Source organism: Protopterus annectens, chromosome 4.part0 (assembly GCF_019279795.1).
Source record: "Protopterus annectens isolate FY-2018-M chromosome 4.part0, PAN1.0, whole genome shotgun sequence".
NCBI classification, from domain to species: domain Eukaryota; kingdom Metazoa; phylum Chordata; order Ceratodontiformes; family Protopteridae; genus Protopterus; species Protopterus annectens.
Genome location: NC_056733.1, coordinates 1,744,030,798 through 1,744,056,417, shown reverse-complemented (window position 1 = coordinate 1,744,056,417; position 25,620 = coordinate 1,744,030,798). Strand labels below are relative to the sequence as shown.

General features: G+C 38.9%; 1 protein-coding gene across 4 annotated transcripts in view; it reads left to right on the top strand.

Annotated features, from left to right (window-relative positions):
• The window catches only part of MGAT4B (alpha-1,3-mannosyl-glycoprotein 4-beta-N-acetylglucosaminyltransferase B), a 1,742,611-nt gene that overhangs the window by 1,431,256 nt on the left and 285,735 nt on the right, over positions 1-25,620 (top strand). For all 4 annotated transcript variants that reach the window (XM_044069458.1, XM_044069462.1, XM_044069459.1 and 1 more), the window contains exon 8: positions 18,488-18,602. In XM_044069458.1, coding sequence (XP_043925393.1) covers positions 18,488-18,602 — 115 coding nt within the window. The remainder of the gene's footprint in view (positions 1-18,487; positions 18,603-25,620) is intronic.

Below are 25,620 nucleotides of genomic sequence, written 5' to 3'. Positions count from 1 at the left end.
TTAAAGACTGGTGTTGCTTCGAAAATTTTCTCTGCTTTTTCCCCCCACTGCTGAATGTGGACTCTGACGCACCACTGCTTTTGAGTAGAGTAAATTGGATGTAAGAGACTGAATAAACAAGTGGTCCCCCACTCCTGGCCTACAGACTTTGCTGACTAGTCACTCAATTGTTCGTCATTTCTAACAGTGTTTTGGTCTGTTTTAGCAGTATCCAGTGAAGTTGTTGGTACCTAAAGAGCTGTATGTTTTAAGTTGTTGCTAGAGTCCTTCTTACTCCCTGTCTTAGTATCTTTCTTATTCTAATAATGTTGCTTTCATAGGGATTACAGTACACTTTGCACTATAACCATATCCACATTTTACTTTTTGGAGATGTGTGTATTAAGTCCTTGCTGCGATTTCTGTGAATTTTTTTTTTAAGTACCTATGACCTTACAAGTTAACTGTTCGCCCTCCACAGTTCTGTACTTTAGATTGTCATTCATATGCTGTCATTCATATGCTCATTTAAAATTGCTCCCGTCACCAACACAAGAACATACAATGGATTGATGCTTATAGTTTGACATTAATATATCCAGTATTCAGGGATTTTTTGCAGGCTGTAGTTGTCTGTCTCAATAACTCCTTCATTCTGTACTATGTTATTGTGGGTCTGAATGTCATCCTAGCTGAACAGTTTTCTGTCATATACTGATATAATTGAGCAATGACTGCTTATATTTTTATTTTTTAGAGGAAAAAAATGATGAATACACTGTTTTTTTTCAGTGTCATTTCCTACAATCCCCTGTCCACCACCTCCACTTTCTGAAAATAACTAAAACACTTAGTAATGCAAGCTGGCAATATAATAAATAATAATATGAGTAGAAATACATCTTGTAGGAAAATGATTCTCTGGCCTATATTGCCAAATTCTGTGAAAATACCATGATTCTTTTAATTCTCCTGTGTTTTTCCCGGAAAAAAAAATTGGTGCCCCTTGTTATGCCCCAACCGTTTAAAAATTAAACTCTGATTCTAGTAAAAGAAAAGTGTACTGTGAAACTCAGTGACTGTGACTCATTTAAAATGGGATTTGCAGACCTTCAGTGCGAGATTACTCAAATACTCACATATACAGCTCCATCTCAGAATATGTATGCATTTGCTCATTCACATTTTGCTGTTCTGAGGATCACAGGTAAAATGTTCAATGGGCACCTTGGTGTTTTATAGCGAGCATTGAAATGCCTGCCTGTAGACAATTGAAACCTTAAATACTGAAATGTAAACTATCAAATGGACTTTTAATCACCTAAGAAAATATCTTTGTTCTGTTAGCATAGAAATTTGCCATTTCTTGAGCTAATGCAGATGTGTTCAAGCCACTCCTTAATAGATCTGTGTGCATGTGTATGTATATGCGTGCGACTGTACATGTCCACATGCATTTATCTAGGTAGAGACAGCCAAGTTAAATACACAGGTGTGGACTGAGTTGACTGTATCTGGTGAAGTGGGGGAGGGTCTTTTGTGTTTCAAGTACAAGTATATAGTCATGGGTGGAGAATGGTAGCTTGAGTGGAGTTAGGAGGGCATGAGAACAGTGTTTTTTTAGATTGCTGGTGGGACAGAGGAAAAATATAAACATACAGAAGCTGAAGAATGTGTACATATCCTAAGGACAGAATGAAAAAGTCAGAGATGTGGGAAGGAATTCCATGGGAACACTGGAGAAGACAGGTGGATGGTGCACACTGCGTATCATTCTCAAGAATCCCAAGCTATAAAGATTAGGATGGGGGAGAGTAGGTAGGTAAGTGTATTGTAAAGAAATAAATATGGGTGGCACATTGGTGCAACAATTAACACTGATGTCCCACAGCGTTTTACTTATAAGCTGGCGTGCCTGCTAGTTAAAGTCTCACTGTAACTGCATGACTTTCATTGGCTGCTTCCTTTTCTCCTACTTCCCAAAGGCATCCTATAGGTGAGTCAGTGATCCTCCAAACTGTTGTAGATGGGAGTGCCATGAATGTGTAAAGCTATTACCTTGTGCTTGATTTGGCTTCTACTCAGATCAGTCTCTTACCTTGCATCCTTTGTGCTTTGTGATATTCTCAAGGTCCCCCGTGGCCTGAAATGAGAATGAATGTTAGACATTTGTTAAAATGGCCAGAAATCATTAAGAGGAGCTCAATGCTTGCAGCACCTTAGCACATCAGTGCTGAAACAGGCAGCTGTTGGTAGAGTGTTGCAAGGCTGTTGTAATTTATGCAAGGCTCATGAACAAAGTAAAAAATAACTAAGGTCAAAGGTCCCAAGTCAATGATGTTTATAGGTACTCTGTTAGAAAGCTATTAAAATAAGCTTATTTGAGTCCAGTTGTATTTTTTTGAAAATTACAAAACCTCTGCATGTAAATATGACAATGTTTCAGTTAATGCAGTACATCCACCTAATTGTAAATCAGACAAAAGTGAATGATAACCTGCTGACATAGATGTCACTTGAGCTGAATAAAAACATGCCCTCTTGGTGGGGCTCTCAGTGACTGACATAGCGAGTGTCTTGGGGGAGATTGGTAGCTGGTGGGAGAGCACAGGCTTTTTTTGTTAACTTGGCTTGTACAGTATTAGTCACTAACCAGTTTTCAGCTCACTAAAAGTGGGGCTGTAACCATGTACTTGTAATGCTGTGGTTGGCTATGCATCATGTAGGATAACCGTCTCTGTGTTGAACTCGATGCCAAAACTACTACAGCAATCTGAAACAATGGCCAGAGAAATAGAGCTGATGTACAAGGGAGGGTGTTAAGTGCATCCCCATCTCCAGGTAGTTGATACTGATTTATCCAAGTTGGCAGCTGGCATCAAAACATTGACTTGACCAATGTACTCCTAAATCTGTCGGAAAATTTAGGATATTATTTGATGGTGATAACAACATTCTCGTATTTCTTCTTTGGGTTTTCACTGAAAATAAAGTTGCACACATTTCGGCATACTTGTTAATATATGAACAGTGCACAGACGCTGTGTTAAGAAGTCTTCACTGCGGATTGAATCTTTATATGATACTTGGTATTAAGATTCCTGGTTTCTGCCTTTTTGTATGATTAGTTGCTGTAAAGCAAACACGGTTGAGTCTTTAGTATAGTACTCGATATCTTTGTCCTCATTTTCTGATACAAAAGTCACACTGCTATTGATTTTTGAGAGTAGGATTTTTTTTTAATAATTATTAACCAAAGAAGCTCTCTAGACACAAGCCCCCCTTTTCAGGGAAAATTACATCATTTTCAGGTCTTCCTGATCTGGAAACCCAACTGACATCAGAGGTACAGAAGCAGTAGTTATGCATTCTTTAATTGCACCAGAAACCTGAAATGAAAAAGATTGCGAATATTATATGTAATCTGTAAACCGTGATGTGATAATGGAGCTACAGGACATAGTAAAGTCTGAACAGAAAAGTTTCTCCCAGGTATAATCTAGTGTTAAATTCAGACATAACTAGACACTGGTCTTTAAGGGGATAAAAGCTGGCAGCTGTAAAGCTGATTGTGTGCTGCCATAACTACCTCTGTGCACCTCTGACCGTAACATTATCAGAGTATTACAAGGTCATCAACTGCTGCAGTACCATGACACCATATGGGCTGATTGTCCACAATATCAAGATGATGTACAAAGAAAGACTATGGAGGATTGGATGTACATAATGGAGAAAAGGAAGAAGAGGACTTGTTGGGGGCACATGGTATGGTGAGGGGAGAAGTAAAGTGATTGAGAGAAAGAGGAAAGGGGGTACACAATGTGCAGGTTAAGGCAGCTAGACTTATGTCTGGTATAAGTAGGTTCTGCTTCATGGAAAGGTTGGTTGGGAACAGAATACCAAATGAAGTAACAGTAGGAGCATAGACCAAAGGCATCTGTGCCAAGCGCATGTTAATGGAGAAAAGTAACACTGAGTCTCTTATCCTATGGAGAATTAAATGGTAAGAGCGTCACCATCAACATAAACAAAGTAGATTTGCTTTTAGGATAATGTTTGCCAAAAATTAACACTTCAGACTGGTAATACAAAAAAGAAGACATGTCTTTCAGAAGGTTAAAAAGAAAAAAAGGCCAAACAGTGACAATTATAAAGCTAGACACCATTTATTTTTTTATTACACAAGAATCATATTTATTAAATTATCACTTATGACCTAGACAATTATACGTTTATATAAAAGAAAACAAACCATATTGACAGTTTTAATTGCAAACATTATATGTCACTGTAATCTATCCAGTCACTCAGTCAAATATTACATAGCTCATTCAAATCCTGTTTTGTTTTAAACCTCATTCTTTGTCTGCATGTATTGCTCCAACAATTTCCATTTTTTTCTATGCAATTTGCTCCTACCCTTTTCTGAAGATCCCATTTCCAGTTTTATATCTGTTACCATATTTACTGCTTCTAGTACAGTTGGTTTAGACTTTGACATCCATTTCCTAGTAATTGCTTTTTTGGCAGACACCATAATTAGACTCAGCAAGACCTTACCATGTCTAGGCAATTCCCATTTTTTTATCATAGCTCAGAAAAATCATTTCCTTAGTCATACCAATTTGCCCACCCAGTATTTCAGATAGAGTAGTCTCCAGGAAATTTTTAAAGTCTGCCAACTCATTGCACTCCCAGAAAGTATGTTCCCAATTACCTCTTTCTTCTCCATTGCACCTCCAACATTTAATGTCTACCTGAGGAAAAAATCTTTGTAGTCGAATTGGGATATAAAAATACCTATGTAAACCGTTCCAAGCAAATATACTAATATATTGAATCTTCTAGACTTTGTTGCATATTTGGGAAACATGCTTATATCCCACCATTGTTTCTTTGTGAATTGCTTATCCAGTGCCTCTTGCCAATCCTTTCTAACCTCCTCTGATTGATTTTTACAGTTGGCATGCAGTATTTTATATGCTGTACTAATTGTTCCTTTTTTAACAACTCTTTTCTAGATTCTAGTGAAAACTCTACCAGTGCTAGTCTTTCATTTAGGATCCTCCTATTTCTTTCTTTTTGCCTTCCTATCAAGGATTGATATCAGAGTATATGCAGTCTCTAGCCTGCAGTCCAAATAAATTCTTGGCCTCTTCCCATTCTATTACCTTTCCCTCTCTAATTATTTGCTTCCAGTACCTTGGTTCTTTTGCCAGTTTTCGCCAAAAAAATCCAACCTCCTTTTGCCCATTGTTCATATTCCTAGTTGCAGTCATTCCTATTGGCAAAATTTCCTTTCTTCATTCCTGTGCTGGCTTAGATCTTGGAATACTTTCTGCTACTTTATGAATATAATATCCTGTGCGGTTGTTCTCATTGAGATTCCCCCTATTCTGCATTACTTTAACCTTCATTAGTCCCTCTAAATAATTCTTGTTAATTCTTAACCATATCTTTCTTTTATTTCCACCCTATTTTTAAACACCACTATAATTTTATCCCACTCCCTAGCTATATTTTTAGAAGAAATTTCTATTTCTCTAATAACGCTCGAATAATTTTGACTACCCTTTCCTTAAATTTCTTTCTTTTCAACAGAAAGGTAGGAAAGTGCCAGTATCTTATTTCTATTTCATTACCCAGCATTTTTGTTTTAGTTATTATTGGCACTTGATTGGATATAGTTATTAGATGTGTATCAAAGCTTTCAATCAAATGCACCTGTTCCTGTGAAATATACGTTCTGTTTAGTCTAGACTAGTTCTTGTATCTTGGGGAATATGTAAATTCAACTCCTACTACTGAATTTAAGTCTTCTACACAAAATGTTTTCATACGTATATATATATATATATATATATATATATATATATATATATATGTATGTGTGTGTGTGTGTGTGTGTGTGTGAAATCTACCCTCCTTTGTTATATTTTCCTTCTGGGCCTTCCAGATACATCTTCACTGCTGCAAATCAAATTCCACTCCCCACCTATAAGTAATATTCTCTGCTGAAAGCTGATTATTTCTCCCAGATTTTTCTTAAGCTCCATTATAGCAGTTTTAGGTAGAATATAAATAATGCCAGTGTAATCCTCCTCCCTTGCTAGTAGCACCTTATTACTATGTTGTTGTTTGTCTTTCGGCTTTTCCCGTCAAGGGTCATAATCCAGTCATTCCCCTAAGCAAGAGTAAAAAAAAGCATATCAGTTTTTCTTGTATCCTGCTCTTTTAACAAGACATTTCTTCTTTTTTTTACGTTACAGTGCCTACATTTCTTAAAGCTGAACAAAAAGAAAGAAGATGAGAAAAAAAAACATGGGCACCTGTTTACTTTAACAGCCCCATTACACTCAAAAATAACTGAGAAAACTTTATATCATGCAGATTATATCATATGTTATAAAAACATACATTAAGAACATTTGTTTTATTTACAGTTAACTTTCCTTCATCTTCCCCCTCCTAAATGTTCTTCCAAATATTAATGACATGAAGTAGGGCATATCCTTTAGAGTCCCCAATAAGTTTAACAAACTCTGAAAAGTCCAATATTTACTGGTTTTCTTGTTCTGTTAAGTTTCACCAGTATAATTGATGCTTCGTAATCCCACATTTATTTGTCAATTTCCAATTTGCCAGTTTTATTCCTGTTGATCTCCATCTTTCAAATCCAGTCTCTGCTTCATTTCCAGTGTACTCCCGGTTCTTCTAATCAACTTTTGTGCTTTTTTTTCTGTGTCTCGTGCATTTTCAGTTGAAACATTGGAAAAGGTTCACGGGCACAGTCTCTCTGTGATCTTTATAACTAGAAGAACAAGAAGCAGAATCTCCTTCTGTTTCATAACTCACATTTTGTCGGACAAACTTTTGTATTTCCTCCTTAGCATCTCACACCTGCTTCTGGAAATTTCCTTATTAGTGGAATAAACTTACTCCTCTTCAGCCTGGTGTACAGTGAGTAATTATTTTCCACAAGCACTCTACTGTCATCCACTTTTAGTACTTTGGCCTTCTGCCACAGTTTTGTCAGAATCAACTCCTGCTGGTAGGATTGCATCTTTGCTATTACAGGTCTAGGTTGATTTTCCATGGCCAGGTTTGGAGCATACACTCCTGCTGTGGAGTACCCGTCCAGTTGCTTATTTGTGCTTTCATAAAATTAATACAGTCTTTCATTTCAGCTTCTGTGGTATAGCAGAAAATCTCAGGTTTTTCCCCACATGTTCTGTCCTCTAATTATGTTATTTTTTTTGAAACATCTCTTCTTGACCAGTCTCATATTCAGCCAGCCTTTTCTTCATTTCAACCTTTGATTTTTGCAGTTTTATCACCTCATCTTAATATCTTTTTAAATCATCTGAATATCATCTTAAAGCTTTCTGTATTTGTTTTGAGCCTTTTGTTGTTTGGGTTGATGTAGTCCTTCAGTGTTTCATTTATTTTAATCAGCTCTGAATACATTTGACTTAAAGTCATGTCTTGCAACAAAGCTGGAGCTAGCACTGTTTTTTGCTGAACAGCTGTAGAATTCTTCCCAGTCAGTATTTTTCCTCACCTTTTGTGATTGATTTTCTTTCAGGTTCTCTGAATTTTTTTTTTTTTTGCTGGCATCCAGGCAGTGCACTTGCCAGCCAGTTACAGAAATGTACCCCAGAATACGAGTTTACTGGATCTCTTCTGAGTTTCTGTTTTCACACTGGAAGAGCTGAAATTAAGCTGTTACTCAGTGTGCAGCCATCTTGGAAGTTCAGTCTGGACACCATTTATGAGTATTATTTAACCACAGTGCTCATGAAAAATAAAATACCTATTGTAAAAAAGATAAACAGTGATGTGCATTTAAGAAAATTCCTTGCAGAAATGCCATGGGGTGAGTGTACTGCCTGCACTGCAATGTGAACCAAACATAAATGCAGCACATGATACAAACACAGTCGAGCAGTTGTGTACCAAACTTAAATGCAACACATGATGCACACAGTCCAATAATTGTTATTCACCAAATCATTCTGAGGCATTTGTAGAGTACAAAAATTGGAAACTTAACCAGCCATTAGTTGCCAGTTGCACTGAAGCACATTTTCTACATGTGTGTGAAGCAAATAATGCAAACACCTAAAGAAACAACATGCAGGCTACAGACAGCATAAGGATGTGGGGAAAAGGGCAGCTGCGTTGGGTGCCAAGTGTTAGGTGGCGAAATCCCGAGCTACAAGTCCTGCATCCATTTCTTTTTTTTTTTGTACTAAAATGCCAGTACAGAAAGGCTTTGTGTAGCTACTCAGTATTGGCTTGCTACATTTGTAAACAAAGCAAATTTTTTTCTTGCTTTTCAGTTTAGTTGAAGGGAGTTTGTATCTGTAGGAAGCTGATTTGTAAAAATACCAGTCTGCTTTCTTCAGTAATTGTAGAAGACCTTTTTTTTTTTTTTTTGCTCTTCTTTTGATGAGCTAGGGGGGAGGGGCATGTGAATTGGCTGTTGTAGAAACCAAGACCAATAGCTCATCCAAGAAGTAAAGCAACAAAAAAAACCTCTAATCGTCATCCAGGAAATGTTTATTAAATATTAGCAGTTGAACGCTTTTGTCCTATGCAATAAAGTTGCAAACTTTTAAAACTCATAAGAGGACTAAACTAGGAATGCTGCTCATTCCTTTTTGTTTGTGATAGCGGTTTGGCTTTAAAGAAACCTCTAATTTGCAGAGAAAGCTGAACTGAGATTCTTGTATCATCATCTGTAGTCTGGATTGTGGACCTGTCTATTGTACCTAACCATGTCCAACAAATGGAATGTTCACAGAGTTTCCTCACTAAAAGAATGCAGGGCATGAGTGAAATGTCCTATGAAGACCATCTCAAGTCCCTTTTTCTGTATTCTGTCTCCATCCAGCTGTTCATAGGTTAATAGGTAGGTACTAGGCTATTGGCCCTAAGGCCTATATAACCCTAGCCAAACGGTACCCTGGCTTTTGCCACCCAAGAAAATTATTTTCCTGTGCCCCAGTCAAGCAGAGTCAGAGAAGTGATCCCAGGGGTGAATTTCCTATCTCCCATCCAATCATCAAGATTTTTCTTGAAGAGTGCTAATGAGCTTTGTTTGATATAGATAAGTAGTTTGTTCTAGAGTATGGGAAGTCTCTGGGACAGGACTCTATCCCTCCAGCAAGTTCTGTTTATTGTGGTGACAAGTTTTCGGTCCCTAGAGCGTGTAGCTCAGAGGGATTGGGATTTCTTTACATGGAGCATGTCCAACAGCTCTGGGTTTGACATAGCTTTGTATGTTAGGCAGAGATCGCCTCTGAGTAGGCGATATGCGACAGAGTAAAGCTGGAGTTTTTTGAGACGGTCTACATAGGGCATCTGTTTGAGGCCGGTAATCCTCTTTGTGAGGTATTTCTGTGGCCTCTCCAGTTGTTGTAGATGTCTTGAGGTACATACCAAAAGGGGCGTTGTACTCTATAAAGGGTCTAGTGAGTGATGAGTTGAGAGAAGATTGTCAGATCCACTCTGATGGACCTCCTCCATATCTGCAAAACAATCAGCACCAGACTTACCCATTCTCTAAAGACTTAACTCATTACAGTCGAGTGTGCCTCCAGGTGTTTCTGCATTTACCTCCCACTATGCCTCTAGGTGTCAAATATTGCTTGTTGATATTTGCATTAATAATTCCAAAACCATGCTACATACAAGGTATCAGAATATTTTATCTTGAAGCATACATGATGACAAACACAATTGTATTGATATTTGGCCTCTTTCAATGAGTATTTGTTAGAACTGTAAGGTGATAACTTCATTTTTTAAAGGGTGAAGTCACACAAAGTGGGAGTTAAAGGTGCACATTCAAAAGAGCTGTACTGGAGGGAATGAGTTAAACCTTGCCTGTGATTTAAATAGGACCTGCTGGAGATGGCGGTATGTATCCCAGAGACTGCCTTGTTCATAGGTTGGTACTAGGCTATCGGCCCTAGGGCCTATACAAGCCTTGTCATAACAATTCCCTGGATATTTCTTCCCACAATATTTACTTCCCTGGACCCCTGTCTAGCAGGGCGACTGACATGATCCCCGGGGTGAATATAGGTTCATAGGTTGGTACTAGGCTATCGGCCATAGGGCCTATACAAGCCTAGCCTTAACAAGAGGTTGAGAGGTGTACCATGCAGGTCTCGAACTCAGGACTGTGTACAGCATAGTCACAGTAGTTAACCACCAAGCCAACACAGAAGTGTCTCTAGAATAGGCTCCCTATCCATGTGAAGCAGTGTTCCTGCCTAACCCAATTCAAGTGTAAGTTGAACAGTTGTGTAGGGAACAGGAAATTCATCCCCGGCTTGGTACCTGGGTCTCTAATGGACACAGACAAACCTGTAAATGGTTCATCTTCCAGGACCCTGCTTGTAAATGTTTTATCTCCCAAGCCCCTGCTTACACTTATCAAGGGTACCAGCACTTGTCAGAGATTTGGGATGCATGGCTAGGCTTAAAAAGGCCCTTGCAGTCATTAGCCTGGTAAACACCTATGAATGTTTTCATTTTAAAGGCTGACAGTATAGGATTATCTGATGATCTTTGAAACTCTGGCTGCAAATGCTTCTTTAGTGAAAGACTCCATCCATATCCATTTCTCCAATGGTTATGACCAATGATCTTTTTCTGGTTATTAGTAAAGCAAGCAGTCCGATTACTTTAACAAGTTCTATGCGAAAGTTCTTTTGGCTGTACTGTAGAAAGTCATTTGGTTTTCTACAGTAAGGCAAAGTCCTTGTGCATTTTTTGCTCTTCTCTAGAAGCATTGGCTGCAGTAATATAGATAGATATTCTCAGAGTAAACTACAGTCTTTGTTTCTTTTTCACTTAGAGCTCAGTGGGTAGGGCCCAATTTCATGGGACCATCACCAGGCATTAGGTGAGTGAGCCAGCTATGGCTCTGGCTTCAGTAGTCACACAGTGGCACAAAACACCTGGGTGATATGAAGCTTTGCCTAGCCTCTGCATAAGGACCTAAGCTAGTGAAAACATAATATGGGGCTCCCATATTTTTTATGGTGAGCAGCATTTTTTAAACCATGAAAAGTTATGCTTTAATCATTAAGTATATTATTTTATTACTGCTACTAAATACTTGTAAACCTGTGAATAAAGCAAACAATACAGAAATGTAATATCATTAAAAAAAAGTCCAACAATGTAGATCATTTTGTGCATTACTGTACCTCATACTCAGTGCCTTAAAAACAATAATGCCTAGAGTCAACAATTAACATTTTTTGCTAAGATTTTCAAAAACCAAATTTGACCATATGTCATGACAAGCAAGTCTCTCCCTCCTTTGAAATGCGTGCACAGAAGTGACATACAAAGCTGCAACAGTATCAGACCTATCCGTCTTGAAAAGAAAGGTGAGCAAGATTTTCCTCACCACATGTGCATACCTTTCAACTAGTGTGCTTAGTAGGTTTGTTCACTTCATCCTGATAGCAAGATACTAATGAGCCCTGATAGCTCATCTTCAAAGTTCCCATCCAAATACCTTCCTCAGAAGTTGAAACAACTCTTTATTCAAGTAAAACTCAGAATGGCGTTTTTCTAAATTTTCCCTAGTTTTTCAAGGAATAGATTTTTTTTTTTGATTCCTGAAGTAATTGTATCATTTCTCTTCTGTTTTCTTACTGTTTTGAGGTGATGTTTTATCCATTTTTCCTTCTGATTGTAGTTTCATTTGGCAGGGGAGAGCAACAGTTTTGTTGGAAACATAGGCTTTCCATCATCCCCTCCTCCAACACGGGCTTGAAGTTACCTTCCTGGACAACTTGATGTATGGTAACAGTAGCTTCAGCAAGAATGATTTTGAAACTACAAGTCTTATGGTACAGCTCTTTTCATCAGTTGAGGCCTAGAGTGCTATTCTTTCTCAGGCATGTAGGTGAGTCTGGACGTTAAGCAATATATATAACATGATTTTATAGGTTGGAGGCAAGTTGCTGATTTCTGAGCAACTCATATTACTGCTATTCCATTTCCCTTGCCTCTTCCAGAATAGGAATGAAAATGTGTGAGATCACAGGGCCCTTCCAAGTCAGTGTTTCACTGTCACCAACTCCCATTGTTGTTCCCTAATCAAGAAAGCTCGGTAATATCATTAGATACGTAAGAAACTAGTACATTTCTTATACACTGCGCTTCTCATGTAAAGTCAATTTTGTAGTTTTTGGAAAACACTTAATTAACCACACCTCTTAACTGCTGTCATTTAGGTATAGCCCCATGATTTTTTATCTTAAATTTTACCTTGATTTTCTTCGTGTTTTCACTGTTGCACTCCTAAATTGTGGGATTTCCCACTGTGGAAGCCCTTGTCTGGCCCGACTACCAGAATAAAATCTCCTTCCTCCAGGAGCTGGAAAATGCCCTATGTGAAATCACTACATTGGGTATGAGGGGAGTTAGCCTTAGTTCTTTCTTGCCATCGGACCCAAAAGCAGAGTGCCAGTTGGTGCATCATTTGATCCAAACCAGAGAAACAAGACTCTGAAAAGCTAAGTACCCAATTGGGGAACCTTTTGTGTATCGTTTGACTGTCAGAGAAAATGAATTGTTCCCGCTGTAGCTAAAAGATTCTGCACAGGGACTTCCACTCCTTTGTGCTACTTGCTTGGGTCCAGATCATGATGTTCCCAACTGTCATTTTTGCGCCTGATTTAATAGGAGGACCATTAAGTGTAGGGCCGAGATTCTACCTTGATACCTTAAGTTGTCAGACCATTCACATCCTATGCCATCCACTAGTCTTTCTGAAGTAGATATCCCTAAGTGAAAAAGGAATAAGGAAAGATTACCCAGGCTTAGGACATCGGGCAATGCCTACTTGCCATCCACCAATCCTTCTAGGCTTACTGCTGAAGAAGGTGAGGCATTTTTGCAGCCCCCATCTTTGCCTGAGGTGGTGGCACAGCCCTCTATTGAGACTCATTCGGAGTCTGATATGCTTCCTGCTCCCATCTTTTCAAGCTGTAGGACTCAATTTGTTGGTTGGGTCTGGGACTGCTTTGCAGGTCCCGGTCTCCAACAACCATGCTAAGACTGATGACAGCCTTCATGTCATCAGGACATCACAGCAACTTTTGCTCCATGGGAGCCGGGAGCCCATTCTGCATCGAATGTCAGCATCAGGCCTAAACCTAAGGTCACTCATAAAAAAGCAGCTCCCTCCCAACCTCGCCTACTGGCTCCCATTCAGCTTACCAAAAGGATCTTGTGAGATTGTCTGAAGACCTAATCTCTCTGGTTAGATCCAGACAGCCTCCACTGAGTCTTCCCCAGGTAAAAGAAAAAGGGACCCCCTACAGAAGACCTTTCTGTTCCCTTTGAGTCAGAATGTGATTTTGACCAGAAGGACTTTACCTTTGAAAAAGGTGTTTCCATTGCCTTCCTTGGGGATTCAGACTCTGAGGAGGCATCAGCCTCCCCTCCTGAGGATATTTCCTTTTGGGAAACCCTGCACTCCGTGAGGGAACATTTCCAATGGGAAACTCAAAGACTACCCTCAGTCAAAGAAAAGAATTAGGGAATTTCTTAACCTCCCTAATCACAAACTTCTCACCATACCTCCTGTTTTAGGGGTGGTGGATGATGTTTTTCAGAACTCCTGTTTAAAACCAGACTCCCTGTGTTCTGCCCCTAGAAAGCTTGACAGGTGTTATAGGGATCTGGATTCACACAAACATCTTTTCAAGAACCCTATTGTGAACCCCGAGGTTGTGACCCTGGCACTAAGGGAGCAAAAGTTAGCGCTTCCAAAAACCCCATGCCCACAAATAAAGAAAGTAGGACCTTAGACAGATTTGGCAAAAAGGTTTACACATCTGATACCATTGCAATGAGGGCCTTGAATTGCCAGTTTCACATAGTTAAATACCAAGAAACTGTTCTGGATCAGATGAAGCAGAAACTAATGAGCTCAGAGAGAAAAAGTCTCTCTAAAGAATTATTGAACCTTTGTGATTCCTGTTCTCTAGTAGTAAAACACTCCCTGCACTGTGGCTATGATGCTATGGAAGCTTCTAGTAGGGCTGCTGCTACAGGTTTTGTCATCATAAGATACACTTGGCCGAGAGGGCAATCCCTTCCAGAGCATGTCAAATAAATCTCCTGGTTGCCCCTTTGGACAAAGACTTTTTCTTATCCCCCAAGGCTGAGGCTGTACTCAAAAATGGAAGCTAAGGCCAAGTCCATGCAGACTATTAAGGACTTTTTTCAAGTCCAACCTCCACGTTTCAGCAGAAACTACCTACTAAGCATTGGTCCTTTCCTTCCATGTCTAAAGCTAGGCAAAGAAAGCCATGGGAAAGAAGCAAAGGCCCAGGAAATGGCATTTGGAACTAATTAGGCCAGGGGCTTCAAGACCACAGGCCCCTGGCAAGGAGCAACAATTACTTGTCTGTAGTACTCTCTACCCCCCCCCCCTTCTGCTCCCCAACTGGGGAGAGACTGTCACTATTGAACAAAAATTGGGCTCTCATTACTACAGACCAGTGGGTGTTGAACATTGTATCACAGGATTATAAACTCAAATTCAAGCAACCCTTGAAACCCTCAGGCTTCCCAGACATTCCACCAAACCAAAAATAGGAGACACTGACCCAGTGAGAGTTGCTATCCACTCAGGGCTCAGTGGAACTGGTACCAGAACACTTAAAAGGAAAAGGATTTCATTTCAGACTCTTCCTGATACCCAGAAAAGAAGGCACTTGGCAGCCAATACTGGAGCTGTCAAGACTCAACCAGTTTCTGCAGGATGTTAACCATTCAAAAACTTCTGCTCATCAGCTCTCCAAATGCTTTTGTGGTTACACTGGACCAAAAATATGCATACCTGCATATTCCCATAAAGGAATTGCGCAGAACCTTCTTAAACTTCAGAGCAGATACCAGGCACCATCAGTTTTGTGCTGTGCCCTTTGGCTTGTTGGCTGCTTCCACTGTCTTCACAAAATGCCTAGCCCTACTGATAGCCATCTGCAGAACAAAAGAGGTCTAAATTTACCCTTATTTGGATGACTGCCGGATCCAGGCAACAAACCTAAAAAAACTCTTATCAGACTTGTTGTTCACCCAGAACCTTTTAACCTTCTTGGGGTTTACCTCAATGCCCAGAAATCACAAACAGACCCCTCAACCAGGATTGTGTTCCTGGGGACTCTAGTGAATTCAGCCCTCCAGAAGGGCTTCTTACCCCCGGACAAGGTCTCTTTCCTGACCTTGTACTTCAGAAATATTATGGTCGGGGACTACTACTCAGCAAGGGAGTACCTCAGGGCCTTTGGCTACATGACCTCTTGCATCCTCATGATTCCCCTGGCCAGACTGCACATGAAGAAATTACAGTGATACCTCAAGAATGTGAGGTGCCAGCATTCACAGCCAAGATACAAAGGGGATCCCAGGCATGCTCCCTCAACCTGGGTCTCCCCTCCAGATTCATCCCTCAGGGGCAAACTCTGACAACAGTTGCGTCAGAAGTAGCCTGGGGAGCCCACTGCAACTGCCTCCAGACTCTAAGAAAGTGAGACTTCAAGTTCAGACTCAAACATATAAATCTAAAAGAGTTTATGGCAGTCAAAAATAGTCTGATAGGCTTCCCAGAGAAATGGAAGCCAGGGGTGCTAATGGTGAAGACGGGCAATACTGCAGTTATTTGGTACATAAACAAGTAGGATCCATTCTTACCTGCTTTGCACCTAGCAATGGATGTTTGGGAAATGGCACACTCCCTAGGGTTACACCTCATGGCACAGCACCCACCAGGTGTGCACAACCAGCTAGTAGATCACCTCAGCAAAAGCCTGTTGTAGGCCCATGTGTGGCAACTGCATCAGAAAGTATTGCTCAGTATAGCCAAAAATTGGGGTGTGCCACTGATAGACTTTTGCAACCAAAGAAAATCTCATTTGAAAAAATTTTGCTCCAGAGGCAAAATGAAGGCAGCCTGGAAGACAGATGCCTTCTCTTTCACTTGGACAGACCTCTTTCTCTCTGCCTTCCCTCCACTACCTCTGCTCCCTAGGGTGTTGCTAAAGATAAGATGGGCCAAGAGTAATACTAACAGCCCCAGATTGTCCCAGACAAGAAGGGTACCCTCTGCTACTCTGCCTAATCAGCACTGAACCGTGGCAGCTGCCACAGGGAATGGACCTGTTGACACAGGACAATGGCAATATTGTACACCTGAACCTGTAGACCATCTAGGTGTCAGCATAGAGGATACCCTTTTCTCAACAAGCATGTCCAGGATATTCTAAAATAGGCCAGAAGACCTTGCACAAGTCAGTCTTATTCCACCAAATGGAAAAGATTCTCCCTTTATTGTGGGCAAAAAGCACAAAATCCTCATCTAGCTGAGATTTGGGTCATTCTGGCCTGTTTGGCTTCCATTTTGACAAAGAACTCTTACTCCTCCATAAGAATTCATGCTTTAGCTATCTCAGCCTACATACCTGCTCTCAGCCTACCGTCTTTTCTCACTCCCTCGTGAAACAATTTCTTAGAGGGGTAGTTCACATCAGGACAGCCAGAAAGCCTCCTGTCTGACACTGGGACCTCAATTTTGTGTTGGAAAATCTTACCCTTCCACCATTCAAACCAGTTGCTTCCTCTGAGTTGAAATTTTTGACATTGAAGACGGCCCTCTTGTTAGCTATCACCTCTGCTAGAAGGGTTTCTGAGCTTCAGGCCGTCATGTCTCTGGAACCATTCCTTATCTTCCACCCATCACTCAGGATTAACCCCTCCTTTATGCCCAAAGTAGTAACAGAGACCTCTTTAAATCAAGCCATACATTTGCCTACTTTCTCCGCCAACCCCCAAAACAAGGGGGAAAGGATACTGCATTCCTTGAATGTACGCAGGCAGCTCCATTACTACTTAGAAACAAGACCATCAGAAAATCAGACCAACTGTTTGTGGCCTTTGCCCAATAGCTCTGAGGGGAAACCAATTTCTAAGCAAACCATCTCAAAATGGATCTCCCACTGTATTTCTTTCTGTTACAGCCATCATAGTAAGAAATCCCCTTATGCTGTGATGGCACATTCTACCAGAGCTATTGTTACCTCTACTGCTTTTCTTAAAGGGATGCCCAAAAAAGAAAGCAGTCAAATGGGAAAGTAAATATATTTATACAGAGGCTTGTTTTTGTAACTAAATTACTGTTTTATAAGAGGTTCGTAGATGACTGCTTTCCTTTGTGGAAAGGAACAACAGATGAGTTCCAGAAATTTGTGTTATCTTTAGAAGGAACCACCGATTTTCTACGCTTTAAATTATGTATCTCTGATATTAGCATAGCATTTCTAGATATTGATATATCCTTGGTAAATGGTGAACTAAGTACTAGTGTATATAGAAAACTGGTACATGCAAATAGATACACGCATAGGCGCAGTATGCATGCCCCCCATACATTTAAAGGCATAGTTAAGAGTCAGCTATGTCATGTGAGTAGGCTGAACACTAAGGAGCATATGTGTAATGAACAGATGAAGCATATGAAACAAGAGTTTATTGAGACGGGTATGATAGAGATGTCATTGATTCCATGATCAGAGAAGTAAAGGAAAGAAAGTCTGATGCTATGGCACCTTATTTCAGTGAAGCTACCTCTACAATAAACAATCATACAACTAAGGAATATGGTGGTGCTGCGGTAGCGTTATCGCCTCACAGTAAGACGTTGTCCTGTTTGATTCTCAGCTAAAGCGTCTTCACTGTGGCTGGCAACTCGGCACGTAAAAATCTACTGCCAATCATTAGCGGACTGGAGTTCTGCTGTGGCGACCCCTAACCGGGAAAAGACGAAAGACACAACAACAACAACTGAGGAATATAAAACTAGGTATGTCACATCATATAATACTAAAACAAATGAGATTGAGCAAGTTGTGCAAATAAACTAGAACATTTTGTTATCTATGCCAGAACTGAAAAAAATTATTACTGAAAAAACGTTTTGCATACAGAAATGAAAAAAAAATTGAGACAAAAGTTATGTTTTGAAGATTTTAAATTGAATGGAAATAATGTTAGTATAATTAACCAGCAAGAAGGGCTCATACCCATATTACAACTGTAGTTGCTATGATGATATGATTACAGTGCTGTTTATCATTTTAATAAAAGGTTGAATGTCACTGTGCTCTCTTTTTCTTTTGTTTGTGTTGGATTTTACAGAAGCACAGTTTACAGCAGTGGTATTCTTTGTTTTTGCTGTGGTTTTCTTTAGTTAACCCCATTTGGGAAAGTTTACTCAGCTAAAGTTTCCTCGTGTTGCTGGGTTGTCTGTATAACTTACTGGACTTATAATATTAAGTTAGTCTATAGCATACTGCACATTAATTGATTTGGTACAGACACACATTGAATAAAACCTCAGTTTTATTAAGCCTGAAAATAAAACTACAGATCAGCTCTTAAGTTATATTCAATTTTTGTCCTCTAGCTTGAAGATGATATTGTGGCAAGGCCCAATTACCTAAGCACAATGAAGAACTTTGCCTTGCAACAGACATCAGATGAGTGGATGATCCTTGAATTTTCTCAGCTAGGATTTATTGGTAAGAGAAAGTCACTTTTTATCTTCCAATCCAAGAAAAAGTTAGGAAGCTTTTGGAAAAGAATATTAATTTTTAAAAACAGTTTATTATAAAGCACATTCCTAAACCTTAGTTGCTTTTGCTTGTTCATGGCATTTTATGCTTCCTTTTTTTTCAGATTGTTAGAATGCCCACACAAACTTACCACTAAGAAGTATTTATTTTCTTTTGAAGTGCTTGATTTTAGAGGAGAATGTTTTCTTTCTGTTGCTGCAACTGGTACGGTGCTGCAGTGTTTTGAATTAGAAAAGCAGGGACTTTTATTGGTCAGCATATTGAACAACTTACTCACTGATCTTTTTAACTTTCTGCATGTGGAAGTGCTGGCTTCTGGGCTTGCTGTCCTGCTATATCCCTATCAGTAATAGCCAGAGCTCTCAGTGACTCTGTCCTGGACAGGTTTAAACACATGGGTAAAGCTATAAAAGCAAAAACAAAGTTACCAGGAAGTAAATACTCTCCGTGCAGAACAACAAAATAATCCAAGTATATAAACCACAGTAGAGTAAAACAAGGCTGTAAACCAGTTGTAGCATAAAATCAGCTCAGCAGCAAGTAGTCCACAAATTCTGACAAAAAGATGGACAATTGTGATAAAATCCAAGAGTAAATCGATTTATTGAAAAAATAGGCAAGCGCTTTCACCAAAAAAGGGCTATATCAAGCCATATACAAAACAAACAAAAAAGGCACACTTTTTAAATGCCTGAAAGTCCACATCACAATGACATCACTTCCTTTTGCAAATCTTAAAGGCATATAACAAAAAAAAAAGGTACATATCTTAAATCATCAAGGAATAAGCTCATAAACAAGGTATTTTATGTAAAATAATCATATTATACACTAAAAAATATATTCATCATGTAAAAAACAAACTCAATGGTAAAATCTAGAGCTATATGTTAAAAAACTGTGCAAGTAAATATAGATTTGAATGTATATATCATACATAGAAAGTATATATCATACATAAAAAATGTGTGTTTGTGTTTAACAATATCACATGTTCCAATGCTGTACTATGCACAACACTAGGATTTGATCTTCAACCTTCTATTCTTTAATAAAGGTTTAATGGGGATCTTGTCATTCAGGCCAGGTTTACGGTCCTCCCTCAACCTGATAATCCATTCTAACTCACATGTGTCTGTATAATTTCTAATACTGTCTTTGAACTGTCAAGTTTTTTTGAACAGATTAATTCTTTGACACCCTATTTAAGGTTCACAATGGAGCAATCTGAAACTCTGGTTTCGTTTTTAGATGTTTATATTGAGAGGTTGGGTAATGGTTCCCTAAATGCGGGAGTCTGTAGAAAGTCCTGTTACAGGAATTCACTTTTACATAGACACAGCATGCATCCTAGCTTTGTGTTTCAGAATGTCATCAGAGGACAGGCCATGCGTGCCTCAAGGTTAAATCACATTCATGAGGGGTTTGAAGAGGAGTTATTGAGTTTAACGGATAGATTATTGAATAGATCATACAAAGCAGAAGAAGTGCATGCAGGTGTTGAATGTGTCAATTCACTTAGGACTACAACTGCTGCACCCTATTTCTCGGATAGCTGAAGAAGTTGTACAAATACTTCAGATGATGGGAGAGAAGCAGCAGTTCGTGTTACCTCACAGGAAGGTTCATGTAGATTCAAAGTCAACCCTATATTAAGTTTCACACAGGATATATGTGATATTAGAGATATCTTTATTAAAAATTGGGGGGTACTCACAGTTGACCAAGATTTAAAGGAGGTAGTAGGGGATAGGCCCAAGTTTACTTATAAGAATAAGAAGAATTTGCATAGAATACTGTGTTATCCTAAAACTTATATCAGCCATACAGATGAGGCCTCCAGTTGGGGTACGAAACCATGCCACAGATGTAATTTCTGTGAATATATAGACAGTGAACCCCGATTTGTACATCCTGTGGCACATCAATGTTTTTTGCCTAGGGTAAAAGCTGATTGCCAGTCAGAACATTTAGTTTATTTAGCGAAATGCACATCATGTATGGCGTTTTGTGTTGGTAAGACTGAGAGACATCTTATGGAGAGGATTAGAGAGCATGTCTATAACATATGCATTAGGACCATCAATAATGCACTCTCCAAGCATGTGATGGAGACATCAGATATACATAGTTAGGTTTCAGGCACTACAGATCAATGCCCCGAGCCCTAGAGGAGGGGATATTAGAAATTATACAGAGACATGTGAGTTAGATTGGATTATCAGGTTGAGGGCGGACCGTAAACCTGGCCTGAATGATAAGATCCCCATTAAACCTTTATTAAAGAATAGAAAGTTGAAGATCAAATCCTAGTGTTGTGCATAGTACAACATTGGAACATGTGATATTGTTAGACATAAACACACATTTGTTATGCACGATATATACTTTCTGTGTATGATATATACATTCAAATCTATATATACTTGCACAGTTTTTTAGTACATATCTCTAGATTTTACCATTGAGTTTGTTTTTTATATGAGGAATATATTTTTTAGTGTATAATATGATTATTTTACATAAAATACCTTGTTTATGAGCTTATTCCTTGATGATTTAAGATATGTACCTTTATCCTTTATTTTTTTTTGTTATATGCCTTTAAGATTTGCAAAAGGAACTGATGTCATTGTGATGTGGACTTTCAGGCATTTAAAAAGTGTGCCTTTTTTGTTTGTTTTGTATATGACTTGATAAAGCCCTTTTTGGGTGAAAGCGCTTGCCTGTTTTCTCAATAAATCAATTTACTCTTGGATTTTACCACAATTGTCCATCTTTTTATCAGAATTTGTGGACTATTTGCTGCTGAGCTGATTTTATGCTACAGCTGGTTTATAGCCTTGTTTTATTCTCCTGTGGTTTATTTACATGGGTAAAGCTGCAAAGGTCATTAGAGAGAGAAGAGCCTGGGGCAGAAACACTGCTGCAGAAGTCAGTTTTGACTGAGAAATATTCACAAATGATATGCAGAAGAAAACTCCTTTCACATAGACTGCCCTCCATGAAAAATCTCCTTTTTTGTTAGCTGCACCTTCGTAAGAATTAAGAAGTCCTATAGCTTGTCCTCAAAGAAAATATGGGATTATTTTTAATGAAAGAGTTGGAAAGCTGTTTTTTCTTTGAATGTTAAGAAGTTGCAAAAATCTACATATAAAATGTGCAATTAGTTTTAGTGGTAGTGTTTTCAGATACACCTTCTTTAACTGTAAATCTTTTTGTAAATAAAATCTCTCATTGTTTTTTTTAAACTCACAGACCAGAGGAACTTAACTTTATTATCACTGCAGGACTATCTGTTCAGAAGACATTTTATTTTGAATTTATGGATCCCTGTATGAGAGGCTAACATGAGGTACTCTGAATATCACATTTGCCAACCAGGATAAGTTAAGTGATAAGTTGCTGGTTTATATTAATATGACCAATACATAAGAGGATGGAAATTTTTATAAACAGGCTGGTAGAAAATGGAACAAATTATCTGTTGAGAGTAGTTTGATGGAAAAATGAATGAGGCAAGGTGTTCTGGACACTGTCTTCTTTGATAATGGTTTGTTATGATTTCCTGTGAGGTCTTAAGCCAAGAAGATACACAGAAACATTGAAGGATAAGTTGATACACTCCATGGAATATGGCCTTACTTTACTACAGATAACATGTACCTGTTTAATTAATAGAGGGTCTTTATTTCACTTTTTATGTCATACCCTTTACATTTTATTGTACTGGTTAACTTTTCTTTCAGTTGGGATGAGATTGTTTCTAAGGAACATTGCAGTTTTGCTGTGACAGGCTGCTTTGTGTGAACAAGTTGCATTGCCATGGCTGAACTATAATTGGAGTATTCTTGTGTTTCTATGGAGGGTATTTATTGAGGTGTTTATTTTTATATAAATATGCATGTCCTTCTGAAGCTAAGTGGTTTATATAGGACCGTCAGATGGTACAGTATATAAAAGCGGTTTTCCCAATCCATTCTGTCATCTTTAAATTAGCTTCCTAGTACACAGGAATGGATGCAAGTCATGACAGTGCCTCAGCTAAGAATGTGAAGATTCTCATGTTTGTTCTCAGACTTCACATCATCATGACATCCCCTTAAACCAGAGAAAAAGTCAGTGGTCCTGCTCTAAATAAAAAAATTACTTTGTGCTGCAAAAAAAAATAAAAAAAGCACATGCTGCATTGCAAATGTGTAGACATGCATCAACACATGCATACTTGAACTAACCTTTAGTTGACGTACTACAGCCTTTAACTACCAATTTGAAATCAGATATACATTTTAATTGAGAAGTATCTTTCTGCAGTTAGTATGACCCCCCCCCCATATAAAACAATGACTAGAAAAAAAAAAGTTGTGTGCAATGTGTTTAAACTTGTTTGGACTTGAAAGAAGTTCTGTTTCTGCCTCTCCCAGGAACCTAGCTTCACCATTTGAGAAACATCACATTAGCAGTTAGTATTGTAGATTACAGGGCTTTTTGGGGGGGAATCCTCCCTTGATGAAGAGACAGGACATTCTCTGTGGGCAGCACATTGTACATCCTTCCCAAATGCCTCGCTTTGTGCATGCATTTAGTGTCAGGGGAAAATATTTAAAAAAATCCTTAAACCATTACTGATGGCCCCTCTGGATCAACCTACACCCTGGTGAGGGGGCACAACTAGACTGATTGACCAGGGAGGGGCTGTAGATTGGTAGGGGAAAAAAAGAGTAGAATAAATAAATGAATATGCCTGATGATTGTTCTCATCAAAATATAGTCCTGCTGAGAGACACAGAAAGGATATATAAATACTGCAGTAAAACACCAACCTTTGCTTATGGCCTTTTAGCATGACATCTTCCCATATCATTATGAACAATTTAGAACATACTTCCTGAGGGAGTCCACTTCTTTGGAGATCAGCTATCCACTAAGCTAAAACTCACATCAATATCCCGGCAAAAACGTGTAGGAAATAATACTAGAATAAGTAGGAGCCAATCCCTTGATGATTAAAACCTTGAGAATTAAAAATTGAAAATGGAGTTGGTAAGGTTCCAATAAAAACTTTTAAAAATGTACTTGCATGTATTCCGAATTACTAAGACTTTTCAAAAATCAAATTGCCAGTGACAACATTCAATTGTTTCTACAATAAAACTGAAACCTCAGCAACTGTGGACTTGTTCGTAAAAACAAGCATGGCAACAAGTGTGGCTTTAGAAATCTGTATTATGTGCAAACAATAATAGCTTTCATTAACGTGTCTCTAAATGTAGGTAAAGGAAAGCTGAGACATTTTTGGTGACTGAACTAAAGTTATTGACTCTGATGACGGCCGCATCTATATCACGCTGTCGAAATGTGAAAATAGCGAATGGCCACAATATTGTAAACGCTGTTCATCGAAATGTGTTTTGTGGGGGACTGCACCCCCCCCCCGCTAATTATATATACCAACTCCAAGATCACACTACAGTGAAGAAAGAGCAAATATTTCAATCCCCACTGTACTGCAACCCCACAAAACACATTTCGATGAACGGCATTTTCGATATTGTAGCCGTTCGCTATTTTCACGATTCAACAGCATAATTATATAGACCCTTACTGCCTTAGGAGGCTAATCCTGGAACGGGAATATTATGGCCTCAGCTTCATCTCCATTACAGTCCATCTGCTCTCTTCCTGTATGTCGATGATGTGGTTCTGTTCTGCTCTGCTCCAACCATTCTCTCTTCTATCAAATATGAACGTCAGGTTGTTTTTCATGCCCTTATTCAGTGTGTCAGTGATAAACAGTTACAGCTCAACTCCTCTAAAACAAAAAAAATGCTTTTTTGCCCACTAAGCTAAAACTCGCATCAATCTCCAGACCTTTTAAAAACATTGATCATGTAAGTACCACTATTGAAAATGGCACTTCATTCAAATGTCTAGGGATTTGGTTGAACCCCTTCCTACATTTCCAATTTCACAAGAACTATGCAAACAAAAAAAAAAAATCTCTCTCCTATACTGAGCTAGAAGGCTCTACCATTTTCTATCTAGCCCCTGTACAAATGCCATAAGTAAAGGTATCTTACTGGCTCACCTGGAATATGGTCTCATGTTTAATTACTGCAGCATCTAGAAGAAATGCATCCACCATTCAAACCATCTCTGTGCCATATGCAGATTCATCACTCTCTCCCCAAGAAATGAACATTGCTGCCAAACTGTTGGAAAAGCTAACTGGGTAGCTGTAAAACAATGTGCTGACTTTTGTACTCACTATTCAACTGTTTAAACATATGAAAATGAGCCCCCCCACACTAGCCTTCAGACTGCACCAGCGTATAACTTTAGAAATCTTAAACAGCTCAGGTTCACCCTACCCCCCCCCCCCCACCAAAAAAATAAATAAATAAGATTGTGCTTTCTCTGATTTTGGATGGAAATGTGTCCCTTTTCTTAATGATCATTTCTCTTACCCCATTATTCAATCCAAATTAAAAGTACATTTTGAGACTCTAGGAAAATGCAACAGCTGTCGGTCTGTTGCTGTAACTTAACCTCTTCCCACCCTTCTTCCCTATACATACCTTGTTCTCTCTCTACCTTTCATTTCTATTCCTCCAGCAAGTCGGTTCGGATTTCCATTCTGTTTATAATGCACGTTTATACTGTTTTCTTGTCAGTCACTATATATTGTCATTTATCTATTGCCTTTATACCTTCAAGACAATTCTGGTATTCACTCTGTATGTAGTACAAGTATATATTGCAGTCTGTCATTCATTCTGTATATAATATCATGCATCTATTGTGGTTACCCCAGGATGAGACTGAAATAGGTCCAATGGGATTAGTACTCTACCCTAGTTTAATTCAAAATAGCTTTAAAGATAGACTATCTGGTGCATTGTGTACACTGTACAGTGACCACTTTACTAAATGCTTTTGATGCATCTCTGCCAGACACCCTGCT